Consider the following 16,364-nt stretch of genomic DNA (forward strand, 5'->3'; position numbering starts at 1 on the left):
CATTAAATTATAAAAAAAAATCTGGTTTTATTTAATTTCGTTTCAAATGATGAATCAAGACAAGTAATTAATTAATAATACGCATAATTGATTTATTTTTGTCCCACTTATGTATCACGAAATGGTCAAATAAAACATAGACCAAATACCGTGCGTAACGTCTTAGTAAGTATGCGAACGGCAAACAATGACATTAACGTCACTGACGTTCCCGTGTTAACGTTGACTTCCGCCCAATTCATTTTCAAGGAAATCATTGAAGTGTTCAGATTTCAAGAAAATTGTTATCCAATCTTTATCAGATATCTACAATTTGAATTGTACAAGAACATATATTGGTGAACAATCGGCCATGGGTAAGTTTTTATTATTATTATCTTTGTATCTAATATAGATTTTTTTTATCTTTATCTCTCATTTATATAAAGATTTAAACAATGCTATAATATGTTCGATTCGACAAGGGTGCAGATATTTATCATCACCATTGTATAAATAAACTATGCTATATTTATTGTTAGTGTAGATATTAACATTATGGAGGGATATTATTTTTAATAATGAATATAATGATGATAGATATAGGAAGATGTGGTGTGAGCGCCAATGAGACAACTCTCCATCCAAATTATTTAAAAAGTAAACCATTATAGGTTAAAGTCCGGCCATCAACACGGAGCCTTGGCTCACACCGAACAACAAGCTACAAAGGGCCCCAAAATTGCTAGTGTAAAACCATTCAAACAGGAAAACCAACGGTCTAATCTATATAAACAAAACGAGAAACGAGAAACACGTATATATTACATAAACAAACGACAACTACTGTACATCAGATTCCTGACTTAGGACAGGTGCAAACATTTGCAGCGGGATTAAACGTTTTAATGGACCCAAACCTTCTCCCTTTTTCTGAAACAATAGCATAACATCACAACATATAAAAAAACATACAATAAAATATCAATTGGCAGACTTAACTCAATCAAAAAACGTATGATAGCATATATAAAAATAAACATATTCAAACCGCGGAAAATGCTATTATTTTTTCATTTGTTTAATCGTTTAAATAGACAATAATAGTACATTGACTTCAGTGACATAAGGATGAGGCTTAGAAACGGGAAAATACGAGGCTCTGTCGTTTCAATGCACTATTCTTGTCTTTATACTGCAATCTAAAAATTGTTGTTTGATGTGTTAATGTTATTTATTTGATTTGAATATTGTGGAAAAAACGCCTACATAAGGCCTTATATCATACAGGCGGAGAAATATACCGGCGTTTTGCATTTGCACCGATCTGCATATCATTTTTGCCGATTTTTTTATAGGCAACACATCTAATATATTCCTATTAGTTTCGCTAACGAGGTCCATATTTTCTTTGTCTGGATTACGTACTGATGCGAGCATTTCTATAGAGTTCGCATTTTAACATACGTTACGGCCTGGATTTTCTTGATAAAATCTATAAAAACATATAAGTTGGGGTGCAGCTGCTCAGAAAATGAGGTGGGTAGCGTTATATTGTGCATATATATGTACTTAGTCTGTAGGCTAAGAATGTAAGACATTTGTCATCAGAAAGAGCGTCAGACATATTGTCAAACGTGAAGCAGTCATCGATTTCATTTAGGGGAAGGAATGGTAACCCGAAAAAATTGGATAACCAATTACCAATTTTGCTTAATTTGTCTTTATACTCTCTGCTCAGCCCATGTAAAAGTATTCACTTACCCGTAACTTACCAATTAGGAGAGAGAGAAAAAATCGGCTCAAATGAAAAAATGAAATCGGCACAAATGAAAGAATGAAAATTTTCAAAATCGACGCAAATGTCATACGCCCAAATATACAACACGATGAAATGTACATTTTACCTGTTGTAACCCGCAATCGATGGTGAATGATTTCGTTTGAAGAATATCTTACATGGACTAAAATATCAGCATAAAACACAATGATTTATAGGTTGAAAACAAAAAACATTAACAAGTGAAAAAAAATTGTTCCAAAAATTGAAATAGAAACAAGTCAATCATATTTGAATAAGTTACTTGCTCCTCGATTTTTCATATGTCGTCGTGGGATAGTTCGTAATCAAATGTCAAAATGAAAAGCCCAAACACATCACAAGAATGAATTACAATTATCATATTCTAAAAAAAAAAAGCATTACGTTTGCGCGCAATTTATCTGTTGAAAATTTACTTCGTTTGCGCGGATTAATTAAAATAATTATAAAAAGGAAATCCTTATCTTACTATACACAAATTGAAATTTCCGAAAATAAACAAATTTACTTAGAATTAACAAAACTAAACTGAAATTAATTTGAACTGTTTTGTTATTTTACATCTAAAATACTAATTTTTGGTAAAATAGGTTGAGTATATCAAAACATGGACCATTTATTATTATTATATAATGCATCATTATAACATTAAATGGATGTGGGTTAACACTAATTTTTTATGCCCCACCTATGATAGTAGAGGGGCATTATGTTTTCTGGTCTGTGCGTCCGTTCGTCCGTTCGTCCGTCTGTCCGTCTGTCCTTCCGTCTGTCTGTCTGTCCTTCCGTCCGTCCGTCCGTTCGTCCGTCTGTCCCGCTCCAGGTTAAAGTTTTTGGTCAAGGTAGTTTTTGATGAAGTTGAAGTCCAATCGACTTTATTATTCACACATAGGATTGACTTGTGTACAAAAAATAAAATCATTGGGACTTCTCCCGTCCACACTAAAACTCGTCCAGAGAGGTGTCCGACTGTAGGACAAATAAGAACGACCACAGGTCTGATCGGAAGGAAGACATTACATCCGATGCTTAACTTTGGTATCGTTAGGGAGTGTTCAACCTCAACTGCAAATGATCATTTTTGTCAAGCTAAAGTTTAGCATCCGTACCTGTATTACCCAAATTTGCAGTTAAACATATAAGTCAATGGGTAGATAAAGTACAAAGCAGGGTATATACACATAAAATATGCATATAGCATCTGTTGATGGACGTTAAGAATCCATCCATCTATAATCATACATTTAAAAAAAAAATGCGATATAAAATATGGGAATATGGTGTGATTACAAATGAGTCAACTAACCGATAGTGTCCAAAATACATGGCTGAAAACAACTATGGCCTCTTTGTGTCACCACATGGTTCAACAGAACGCAAAACCAATACTGTAAAGTCAACTAAAAAACGGAGGCATGATAAAATGTGAAACATTTCAAACGAGATAACCAAACATGATTCTATTTAAAGATCTGTATACGAGTATAAAAGAAAAGGTATAGATGACAAATCACTAGACTTTTCCTTACTTCTAATAAAAGCATGCAACAGGGACTTTAATATATATAATATTGTATTGATACCATTTTCGACAGCCAGCACTTTATTCCATTTTGGTATCGTTTTAGATATCCATGGTGAATGCCGATTGTCATCTTATATGTTAGACATCTTAAGGATTACTGGTCCTTTAACAAAGAACCGTAAGTAAAATGAGTTAATTAGAAACTTTGTTTGATAGAAAATGTATGATGCAATAGTGTTTTTTTCGACTTTTCAGAGTTGAGCTTTGTTTTTGAAACATTTATACAATCTTTCATAGTCATGTATGAGTTTTATTTTGTTTTCTCTGACTCACGCTTCAGACTTATTTTTTAAGAATTCTTTTGGAACTTTTGATTTATCGAATATCTTAATTCTTCAAGCAATAAATAGCTACGACTTTTGAGCTTTTATCCGTCATAAAACAAATCACAGTTCTGATAATAGCATAAGTGTCTAACCAATGCAAGGAGGAAAGATCAGTTTCACAATTCATGAAAAACATGTCAAATCAGTTCCCTTATTAAAGCTATTTAATATATCAAATCTTGATTTAACTTCAAATAATTTTATACAGAGATTGAGCAGTTCAAAGATTTATCAGAAATACAGGAAACCCGACAAAGAATTATGGACTTAAAACGTAATGGTCGAGAATTCTTTCTTCAGGTAAGATAAAAAGATACCCAGGTCTTTGTAGATTTGAATCGCTTTGCTATCATTATTAAAAATATGTTTAGATGCAGTGAAAATGTTTCAAGACATCAAATGAAATGACACTTTAATAGTAATTTATAATCGAATGGCAGGGATATTTCTTTTTTATTTTATTTATTAATATATCTCTTCAAAATAATTGCATATTGAAAGGATTTTGTTCACATTTAGATACAAATTTTTGGTTGCTTCCAGAATTCAAATAACAATCGTCATAAATTGGCATTTCGATCACCAAGAAGGTTCGAAAACAACAACGAGAGGTTCGAAAACAACACCGAGAGTGACACTGATGGTGATAAATTACTCAAAGCAACAGCAATACTCAAAGAATTGCTTCCTAAATACTTCAGTCATCAGTATGGCAATATGAAAGACACAGAAACACAAACAGAAAACAACACAGAGAAAACAGTTGATATGAACAAACTGAAAACTTTAATGGAGTTTGCAGTTGAAAAGATTCCAGGTAGGTTTTAAAGTGATGAAAAATAAATTACAGCCATGCTTAAATGCAAATAGCAGTGTCGTTTCTTATAAGGCATTTCGACTTTTCAAAGGGAAATAACTTACGTTGTTATTAACCACGAAATTCTGTGTATAATGAGCATAAACACAAATGATTTTAAATTACACGAAAACTAAGATGATGAAGAAGAGACATAATAACTTGGTAAAAAATATGGCTGATACTTTATATATCGTCCATGGGTTAATATATTCAGAAATATTATAAACTTATATGTTGTATTTGTTTTATGTGTATTTCATTGCGTTGTTTGCTTTTCAGATAGTTCGATCAGCAATGTAAAGTGTTTCCTTGACTGCTGCATGGGCCATCTTGTTAACAAAAATGATGAGGTAAGCACATTTTTCTATCCTATAAATAGCAGTAAAAATGCTAGTTTGTTAATACTGAATGATAAAATACATATTAAAGATAAATTAAAAAGCAAAAAAAGTGATATTGGATGTACATGTTTCTGGGAAAATCATTTCTTGTAACCCTCACCCATTTTCTCAAAATTTTGGATAAAACGACTGACTTGATTGGTAATAAAAAAAATATTACTCAAAAACTACTTATTGTAAATATACATTTTTTGTATAGAGTTAAGTTTGATAATGATATTTATTTAAATTCATTGCTATTTTCCACTTATATCACAAGTGTTGGAAATAATTCACGAACGAGATTCCAATGAAACGTCAGAAGAATACATTATTAAAATCACCCAATACGGAAAATAATCACGATGATTATTGCTTGAGAAAATAAAGCATCAGTATCATTGGCATGTACATAATTTTTTCAAAATTGCAATAAAAGAGGAACGAAAGATACCAGAGGGTCATTCTATCATAATTTTATTTTCATTTTCAGGCTATGTCATTTTATTGTAATAGATATACACATGACAATAATGATTTGACTAATGATAGTAAAAATGAACTATTCAGAAATAACACAGACATCGACGAAATCTGGAATAGTCATAGGAATTCTAAATATATGATCGATGATGATTATTTTGAGACCCGGATGCAATCGATTATCAACGCAACGGTTGACGCTTGCAATAAGCGCGCCAAGAGCCTAGGATGTAAATCCAGTAAAGATAAAATTATAGTTGATTACTTGAACACCAGAAATCGTATTGCCAGTGAAAAAAAATCCTATCAACGTCAAGTATCTGCTGATGTTTCAGATTCTGTTGACATTTCAAATCAAAAATATACATCTAATCATGAAATGGAAAGACATGGTATCTCATTAGAAACAACAGACAACGACAATGAGAACATGATTTCAAATGTCATGGGTTCTAGTAGAACAGTAAGTCCCCCGACAACGTTTGAATATTATTCTTCTGAAGACGATCTACGGGCAGCAAATGTTTCCCAATCAACAACAACAAGGGACGAAGAACACATTGGCATCAAACCTAATGAATCAAAGTCACATCCGTCTACATTTTCATACTATCTACCAGAGAGTGCGGTGCCATTTAACTGGGCAAGAAATGGTCCTGATCCATGCGATGACGTGGTTGATGACGAATACTATAGAGAAGAGTTAGTTGTGCCAAAACTGGATCTTATGTTCACAAGACTGGAGGATGTGCCGATATCGTTTCATGATACTGATAGTTCGCTTTGGTCAGAAAGCGAATCTTCTGACAGAAGCTTTCAGATGTATTTGCGAAGTAAAAATCAAGATAAAGACATAACTGGAAAAACCACAGACGAATCATCATTTAATCTTTCTACTAGACCAAATGTAACAAGTAATCCTTTAGTTGAACCTGCTTTTGATATAGATGAATCTATTGAAAAGATACCAGAATGTGCAGTGAAACCCATCAAAAACCTAATTAAAAGAATTGGTTATGATTCGAACACAGGTAAATATACTTTTACTTTTCTTTCGGTGTTGATTATCCGTCTTTGCACATAAGTCAGTGTACTGTAGGTTTAGTTCAATTTGGTCACTACACTTGTCTGCCTTCAAACAAAACTATTGATTAGGATGTGACATTTAGATATTAAATTAAATTATTTTTAATTATATTTTGTGGTTTATAAAATGTCTATTATTGATAGCTTCGTCGGGAATATAGCTATCGTCTAGATATACCTTTCTCGTGACTAAACATCTACTTTTATTCAAAACCATTTATTTGTAATTGTGAACAACCACTTTTCTATTAGGTTGATTACAGAATGGTCAAACAAGGCCGGTTGACTGCAACACCATAATTTAATTCGGATTTGTCTATCCCCAAATTAAGAGAAATGCATATTCTGTTGGATTTCAAAAAATAGCAGTATCTTTTATTTACCCTTAATATACATTGTACGTAGTAAGTGAAAAATCATAAGTTATCGTTTGTGTATCAACTGGCATATTTGAATGCAAGGACTCATACATTTGTAACATATCATTCCTTATGCTTGATCTTTCTTATAATACTTGACAAAAAGTCAGTTTTCCATTCTATTTCATTTAAGTCAAATCAAACAATTGAAACAGAATTTGTACACGATCAAAACTACTCTCATAGTTATAAAAGGGAACTAAAAACTACCCCGTATTAATCGTACATTTTCTCTAACTCAAAATATATAACTTTTAAGACAAGACAAACTTGACCCTTCAAAGTGTATACTTGTACGTCATAGAGAAATAACAGAATTATATTACAAGTAAAGTTACTTTTAATAATTATACATTGAAAAACTGCATAATATTGCATATGAAATATGGTAATTAATTTACATAATGTATAAAGGCAAAACAGTATTTTTGTTATAACTAAGTTGCATTTGCCAACAGTGATCTATATTTATAATGTATCTTAGTGTACAATGATCTATGTTTATAATGTATCTTAGTGTACTGTTAAACAATATTTTGTTAAGGTAAATTGTAAAATGTCTTATTAGTGAAACAAACATTTCTTCTTTACTATAACAGAACTCAGAGAAAAGAGAAAAAGAATTTTAGAGAGTGCAAATACACGAATTTTACATGAAGAGAAAGAACTAGATTCAAATTCTGTCGATGTCAGTTCTAAAACTTCTAATCAAGAAGAAAATGCATACAAAACATTCGATCTAGAAATATTATCTCCTAGTACTAAGACTGATATGAAAAGACGAATTTTGAAGTCGGCGAAATGGGTTCTTGCTGCTGTCACATACATGGAGATGAAAAAAGAATTAGAAGATTGTAAAAGTCTTTTCCAGATTGAAAATTTGAACAATGACGTAGTCACAAGAGACATAAATAGCTATAAAAATCTATCTTCATCTTTAACAAAATCACATCCAAGAAATGATCAATTTGGCAGTCGAAGTTCATATCAATCAGACAAATCAAGCAACTCAAGTCAGTCCAGAGGAAGAGAATGCTCCTTGGAAAAATTTGATAAACCAACTGAGCAAGTTTTCATTAGCAGTCCTAGCAGTTTAGTTCATGTATCTGTTTCAGGGACTGCTTTACAAAATGAAGCAGCCAATTTGGCTTATAATGGTCAAATAAAGACTAAACTAGAGGAATCGACAGATGACAATGAACTTACAATGAAGTCGATTGAACCCCAGGATCGAAAGAGTCTCTATGAACACACCAACGAGGATATAATAGATAACCAACCACATGTATCCCTTTCTAGTGAATCGCTGAGTTCTGATATTATTCCAAATATCATAAGTAGTGTTGTTGAAACTCTACAAAGAGACCACGCTAATCGTATGTCCGATCTTCCCGATGACTTGTCAAGCGACAGCTGCTCTTGGAATATTCCAACGATCCCATCGGAATCCCCACATTACGGTTTGAACACGTTATGTGACACTTCTACAATTAAACCAGAATTTCGCGCAGACGATCACATGGTAACGGACCCCATGACAACAGAAAAACTTAGTGATGTCAAGGATACATCCATTAACAATGAGGATACGTTGATACAAAAGACACAGAAATCTTTAAAACGTAATGAAAGTAAGAAACAAAATGTTGTAAATCACAATTATGAGATCGAAACACCCCTCTACAGTGATCATAAAGAATTGCCTGTCCATATAAAAAATGATCGTTTGCAAAATATACCCAACGATCAACAAAACTGTTACAGTGCTGAAGTCAAATCGGTACCTGAATGTCTACGTACACCATTATCAACATCGGACTGTCCGTCCGTTATACAAGGCATTAACAAAACTGAAATTAGAACCATATCTGAATGTCCATCAACGCCTTCTTGCAGATCAGACTTGGCATCTACAGAATCAGACTTCAGCGAAGAGGAATGTCAACCCGGTCTTTTCGAATGTTCAGAAAAGAAAAATAGGACATTCGATGGTGTTTCAGTGTGCAAGCTCATTACTACCAAGAAAATCGAAGATATTTCAAATCCTCTGAACCAGCTCGATAATGACGATCTACTTCCAAAAAGTATAGAGACAACGGATGAACCCAGTGACTTGTCTGGTAGCAAGATGAAAAACATCGAAGGTATAATAGTTATAATATAATTTCTGTTTTGCTTTCATGACAAAGGAGTAAGACCAGTAAGACCCCTTTTTTTGGCCCTAAAATATAGCAGTTATACAAAATTGGTAAAATGTAATCTCTTAGACATTTATGAGAAATAGAATGCTTCTCCTATATATATATATGGGCAGTTTTTGACAATACAATGCACATATATCGGGTACTAGCATCATAAATTCATGCTAAATTACTGAAATTTTCACAATTTTAGCATTTCAGTTAAATATTAGACGGTTTTAGTCTCAAGTGGAAGTGGCCGCAATTGTGCTCATTTTTAATATCTAAATTTAAGTTATATTTGACGATAATACATAACATATATAAAGGTTGAGGATAAACACAGAGCATGCGGCCACATTCATTTTTAACAAAATCTATATAAAAAGTGACATATTATGGCATATTTGAAATATTTTCATATTTAAGCTTGAACTTAAGCGTATTTAATGACTAATTCAGTTAAAATCTTTCACATAAACAAATTGAATCGACTGGAGTAGACACTTAATTGTTTAAAAATTTTCTTCAGATAAACTTGAAATTTGAGGCAAAAATCTGTCCTTACTGGATCTACTCGTTTTCATAATTCAGATACATATATTGATATGGTTGTAAATGTTCAGTTGAAGTAAAATACCAAAAGGTATAATTATAATAAACTATCTATATATCCCATTACCTACTGTTTATGAGAATCATTTATGGACCATGAACCTCTCACAGCCTGTGTTGTAGTTTGTCGACTGCTATTTTTTTATACTCTTTTTTTATTTTTGATACTGTATTCCCGTTTGTATCTTCTTACTTTTTTACTCCATTTTTTTTAAATGCAACGTTTTACTCGTTTTTCCTTTGGTGAATAGAAAAATTATAACTTCAAAAGTCAGAAACATCAGAGAACCGAATACAATTACCGAGAATGTAGTAATCAAAGGTACCAGGCTTATAATTTAATACGTCAGACGCGCTTTTCGTCTACATAAGACGCATCAGTGACGCTCAGATCAAAAGAGAAAGAAAGCCAAATACGTACAAAGTTGAAGAGCATTGAGGACCCAAAATTCATAAAGTTGTGCCAAATACGGTTAAGGTAATTTACGCCTTGGATAAGAAAATCCTTGGTACTTCGAATAATTCATACTTTTGCAAACAGTAGATTTATAAAAATGACCATGACCTATAATTGATATTCATGTCAACACGGAATTGCCGAATACTAGACTACCCTTCAGACTGTGTCAATTTACGCTTTTATAAAACAAAGCTACTGTTGACTTTTTTTCAGAACATCAAAGTATTGAACATAAAAACAATTTCAAAATTGGTCAGTGTGACAAGGAACATTATGCTGATAATTATGAAATCAACAATTTTGAAGATACATCGAAGAAAAGTGACCAGTCGTCTATATTCAGTGTGTTTTCCAATAAACCCGATATAAAACATGATGTGACAGGCAACACGAATATTTGTTCATGGAATAGTAGTCATTCAGGTGACACAGGACCTGTTGATCTTGTTGTTTCAGCTGCAAACAGTGAAACAAAACCAGCTGCAAACAGTGAATCAAAATCAGCTGCAAACAGTGAAACAAAACCAGCTGCAAACAGTGACACAAAATCAGCTGCAAACAGTGAAACAAAATCAACTGCAAACAGTGACACAAAATCAGCTGCAAACAGTGAAACAAAATCAACTGCAAACAGTGAAACAAAATCAGCTGCAAACAGTGAAACAAAATCAGCTGCAGTCAGTGACACAAAATCAGCTGCAAACAGTGAAACCAAATCAGCTGCAAACAGTGAAACAAAATCAGCTGCAAACAGTGAAACAAAATCAGCTGCAATCAGTGACACAAAATCAGCTGCAAACAGTGAACCAAAATCAGCTGCAAACAGTGAACCAAAATCAGTTGTAAACAGTGAACCAAAATCAGCTGCAAACAGTGAACCAAAATCAGCTGCAAACAGTGAACCAAAATCAGTTGCAAACAGTCAACCAAAATCAGCTGCAAACAGAGAAACAAAATCAGCTGCAATCAGTGAAACAAAATCAGCTGCAAACAGTGAAACAAAATCAGCTGCAAACAGTGAAACAAAATCAGCTGCAAACAGTGAAACAAAATCAGCTGCAAACAGTGACACAAAATCAGCTGCAAACAGTGAGACAAAATCAATTGCAAACAGTGAAACAAAAGCAGCTGCAAACAGTGAAACAAAATCAGTTGCAAAGAGTGAAACAAAATTAGCTGCAAACAGTGAAACAAAATCAGCTGCAATCAGTGAAACAAAATCAGCTGCAAGCAGTGGAACAAAAATGAAAAATAGGCATATAGACAATGAGGTTTTTACTGTTGATGAGATTCTTAACACCAAAAGTTTTTCGTCGTGCTTAAACAAAGGAAATGAAATACACCTTGACAATGATTTAGTCGAAAATATTGGACCAGTGGTCAGTAAAATAAGAGAAAATACAGTTAATTTCGATGAAGCATCTATCAAAAGCGATGGTTCCTGGGACAGCGACAGATCAGAACGCCAAAACTTACTGAATAATGATGATGCATCTGTAACAAGTTGTTGTTCTTGGGATAGCGATTCAGAAATTGACAAAGACGATTTTATAAATATGACAGCTAGTAAACATATGCAGAGTTTGCTTGAATCAGACAGTACAAAAATGCAAATACATGGAAATAAACAACTGGAGCCATTACAAGGTATGTATGAAAACTCTTCAGTCTAACTTAGTTTTTTACGATGTGCTGAAAGTTCATCTTATTCCTGTATAATTTGATCACTTTTCAAACTGCTTCTAACATAAATATCATTGATTGTATACCAGGTTAAACCACGTTTTATTTTACTACAATGTCACGAGCAATTTACCATGCAATCAAATTAGCATTCATATTTTAAAATTATTTTATACCGTTTAAAAAAAAGGTACCAGATTTCGCAGGATTTTTCTGATCTTTTGAAATAAATATAAATTTAATTGTAGCTTCTAATATATACTCATTAAAATTAACCATTTTGAAGTAATTTAAAGTATCTATTCATACAGCTAAGTGGACAGTAATTTTAGACGGCAAAACGTATTAAGTAGTTGTCAACTGATTAATAACTGTAAAGCTTTTTAACTACAAGCTTTATTTTTGGGGTATTTAATACATTTAGTTTTCTTTGATATTTAATTCCATCACAAGTGAAATAATTGAGTGCGATTTAATTTCATTAGGAAGCTTTATTGTTTTAAGTAGGTAGACCTAGGTTAAGGGTATAACTCAGTACGTTTGTGTCAGTCATTTTCAAAAGTATATTCTAAGCTTCTATGCTACAAAGATTATTTCCAATCTGTATCAGTTAAATGCTTAAAATACATTGATGAAACGCAATCTGATTTAAAGAGTTATCTCCCTGCACCATCATATATCCGCCTAAATAGTCTTGCTTTATCGCAGTATCGAGATAAAATCAGATAATTCAGATATCGATCAGCTTATTGGGACATGTTTATTTAACTTTAATAAAAAAAACAAAGAAGGGGGGAACTATTTGTTTTAAAATAGCACAGAGGAAGTAGATTCTTTTGAATCGATGTTGCTTTTTTTCATATCTGTCATAAACTATGTTCTCTCCTCTTCTTAAAATTATATTTCGAAATAATCAAACAGTCCAAAGGAGAAAAATTCATATCCGTTATCCCCTTTCCATACGCACTAGAGAGATAAATGATCGATACTACGGTAACTATATAAGTAGTTGTTTTAATGCATTTGATATTATATATAAAAATAAGAAGATTCGGTATAAGTGCCATTGAGACTACTCCCTACAACAAGAGACAAAATGACATAGAAATAAACATTTGAATGCTATGATAATAACTGGATCACTAGACATGGAATAAGTTTCTTTATAATATTAGTTCCTGATGGAAAAAATAGCATATAGACTATATGATATTTCTTCCATTAGGATACAATTTCCACTAGAAACAAAACGTGTTCTTCGTCCAAAAAATGAAATAGAATATGTGTTCCAACAGGAAGGAATATTTTGTACTTGTTTTTGTACAGGTCTATAACAAAAAACAAAAAGTCATGTTGACAACTCATGACTTTATAGATAGTGATTAGAACATTTAGTGATTCCCATACCATTCAGATTTATTTCCGTTATGGAAAACAGTGTGAGTTCCTTTAGATATTCTTAAGCTTTATGTTGCCTTATTGAAGTTTTCTTAACTTTGGAGCGATGTTATACTTTCAGAAACCAAAAGTATCATTGCAGACATCAAACGTATAGATCAACCTACTGTACAAATTCCTAAAACGGATACGTTAGTTGGTAATGAATCAAAGACGCAACTATCAAACAAAGATATTCATAGTAATAATGAATCGATAGAAAGCCGAGGGTATTTGCAACATAGAGAGAACGAAAGAGGCTGTTTTCAACAAAAATCTACACAATCTGAAACTAAATCAAAATGTAAATGATAATAAATGAAAAAATGTAGAAACTCAAAATTGGAGGATAAGTGTTACTAGTCATATGAAGCTTCGCATTCAAAACAGAACTCAATATCCAGGCTTCTTTGTTGTTTGTTTACTAAGGTTGTGATCGGTAAACTGCTGCTTCAAAACACGACATTTAATTAGTTGTTATATTTTCACATCAAAATAGACCCACTTTTTACGATTATACGATATGGATGCATGAAAAATGATAAAACTGATTACTAAGTTTTTTATGTATAAATGCATAGGTCCGAGAATTGGATAAACATTATATTTCACCAGTCACCCGTGTCTTGTTTCATAAGACTTTAATACATACTTCCATAAAAATAGTTGTGTTAATTTAAGGAATGCTCCTATGAGTACATGAACCTATATTATTACAAGTTAATATTGTATATGTATTCGTATACCATCTATATAAGTAAGAGTTAGAGGTTCGATGGGTACACTGAAGTGCGATGGTCACGCTAAAATGCGTCGGTCACGTTGGTGTTCGATGGTTTTCACCATTTTCGTTATAATATGATCTTTCTAAATTTAATGCCAAATTAGAGTTTTTATTCCATTTTCACGGTCCACTGAACATAGAAAATGATAGTGCGGATGGTGCATCCGTGTACTAGGGATACATTCTTGTTTTGTAATCCATTGCACTTCAGCGTTACTACCAACGCATTTCTGCGAAGCTATAAACAAGAGAGTGGCACAATGCCACTATCGCAAATCAACGTGATAAAAATCGCATTTTATCGTCTCAGTGTGAATAAAACGTTTCAGAGTACCATCGCGGTTATGAGTCCTACACATATATATGTCACATATTTTAATCAACACAATCCTCTTTACTATACAGGTAAATCTGAGATTCCTATAGATGTCGAAGATGTCTTTTTATCAAAGAAACGTCTTCCAACCTTACACAAGTGTGGGCCAGATGAAATTCTTTCAAAAAAACATTTGAATGAAGAATTAAACAAAAATAAATTGGAAAATACAAACATCGGATTTGAAGACAGCGAAAATCTTGAAGGAGCAATTGAAACAGTTGGAAGAAATATTTTGTATCGAGGAGCATTAGTAATTGATGACGGTGGCGGTGATACAACCGACGACTGTTCAGTCATCGATATGCCAAAAAGTGAATTAGAAAGATGGCAAGAATCTAAAAATCAACCATTACAGAAATGCGATGAAGATCAAAATATTGCCACAGAACAGATCCAAACATGTTTATTTCAAAGGATGATACCTGATCACAAAAATAACCAGAATGATAAAACTATCAGTAAATCAAGAATGCAGCCTCTATTGCCATTAAGAGGAACACCAATGCTGAATCAAACACAGAAGATGTCAAATGATATAACTTCTGTCGATTATGTGTACAATTCACCAAATCAAATGCCAAGTTTCAAACCATTAGAAAAAAAACTCATAGGAAAGCCCTTAAAACGTCAGGGAATTCTCGCCCCACTCAAACCAATACAAGAAACGATAAAGCAAGAAAAAGTGAAATCGCCAAAAAGAAAGAAAACAACAGAATCCAATGTTAAAAAATCAAAAACTAAAAAGAAAGCAAACAAAATAAAAGCTCAACCGGTACATCAGACAAAAGACGTTCATGGAAATTCAAGTACAGAAACATTTTCTATGCCATCGTTTGAACTTGCAGAAGATTTTCATCTTGAAATTAATACTCAAAGGGACTTGAGATCTAATATCGAAATGGATGACGACTTTATTCAGAACTCGCCAGATAGTTCAGAATCATGTTGTAAAAGAAATTTCCGTGATTATATGGATAAAAGAAAGATGGACGATGATTTTGCGATAAATTCATACGAGAGTTCAGATTCTGAAATTTCAGAACGAAATATAAACTACAACTGCAACGAAGATCCTACTACTGGTATCAATGTAGTTGTTTCTCAGAAGAGATACAGACAAAAAAAGGCGCCATTGAAATCTGTTATTGGTAGACCACCTGTTTGCAATAATACGTTTAGCATTAAAAGCGTGACCAATACATGGACACCTGATTACCGAATATGGGACTCTCTTCGTATGGTTGATGGATCTGTTTGTCAAACATTTGATTACATAGGGGAGACGAAAATTCAAATTTAGGGTTTTCAAAGGCAGGTTTTTAGAAAAAAATCAAATGATAAGAACTAAGATTTGTTTTATTAGAAAAAATATGTTTGTTGATAAATGTAAAATTTTAAAAATAAAAACCAAATATAGAAAAAGTGTTCATCTCTGTACAGCTGCATGACATATGTTATGCTACAATTATAACATGACGTAAATAAATAAAGAAAGAAAAAGTAAGACGTATTATTAAATGAAACAGATCACCGAGGGAAATAACAAGTTCATCTTGCAATCAGCCAAGACATGACAACTTTAAAAACTAAAAACTTGATTGATATTAATTATCGTGTTGTTTTGTTGGTTTCGAAACAGGCAACATCACGAGGGGAAAACCCACACGTTCAAACAACACATAATAAGATATTACAATTAAGCATACAGTCTAAACAGATCATCAGAAACCTAAAAAAAAAAACCAACACCATGGAAACCATGGATGGTTTGAAATAGTAAGCAGCCCATGCTTCACTAGTGGCACCCTTTGTGTTACTCATTGCAAGAAAATATCGGATATTGTCGAATATTATGAAAAAATATCAAACAAGTAAATTGAAAACGCA

General features: G+C 32.7%; 1 protein-coding gene across 1 annotated transcript; it reads left to right on the forward strand.

Annotated features, from left to right (window-relative positions):
* The first annotated feature begins 227 nt into the window (after positions 1 to 227).
* LOC134708875 (serine-rich adhesin for platelets-like) lies at positions 228 to 15,777 on the forward strand. The gene is made up of 11 exons (XM_063569326.1): positions 228 to 356; positions 3,430 to 3,504; positions 3,921 to 4,012; positions 4,256 to 4,529; positions 4,851 to 4,921; positions 5,445 to 6,465; positions 7,539 to 9,083; positions 10,408 to 11,841; positions 13,397 to 13,618; positions 14,663 to 15,032; positions 15,354 to 15,777. The coding sequence occupies exons 1-11, from the start codon at positions 353 to 355 to the stop codon at positions 15,775 to 15,777; spliced, it is 5,532 nt and encodes a 1,843-aa protein (XP_063425396.1). The 5' UTR covers positions 228 to 352.
* The last annotated feature ends 587 nt before the right edge of the window (positions 15,778 to 16,364 follow it).

The sequence above is a fragment of the Mytilus trossulus genome, chromosome 1, assembly GCF_036588685.1.
Source record: "Mytilus trossulus isolate FHL-02 chromosome 1, PNRI_Mtr1.1.1.hap1, whole genome shotgun sequence".
Classification (NCBI taxonomy): domain Eukaryota; kingdom Metazoa; phylum Mollusca; class Bivalvia; order Mytilida; family Mytilidae; genus Mytilus; species Mytilus trossulus.

Excerpts from the sequence above, each read along its gene's own strand:
- LOC134708875 (XM_063569326.1), top strand. Across the intron at positions 3,505-3,920 it reads TGGTCCTTTAACAAAGAACC|AGATTGAGCAGTTCAAAGAT; the intron begins GTAAGTAAAATG and ends AATTTTATACAG. Across the intron at positions 9,084-10,407 it reads CAAGATGAAAAACATCGAAG|AACATCAAAGTATTGAACAT; the intron begins GTATAATAGTTA and ends ACTTTTTTTCAG.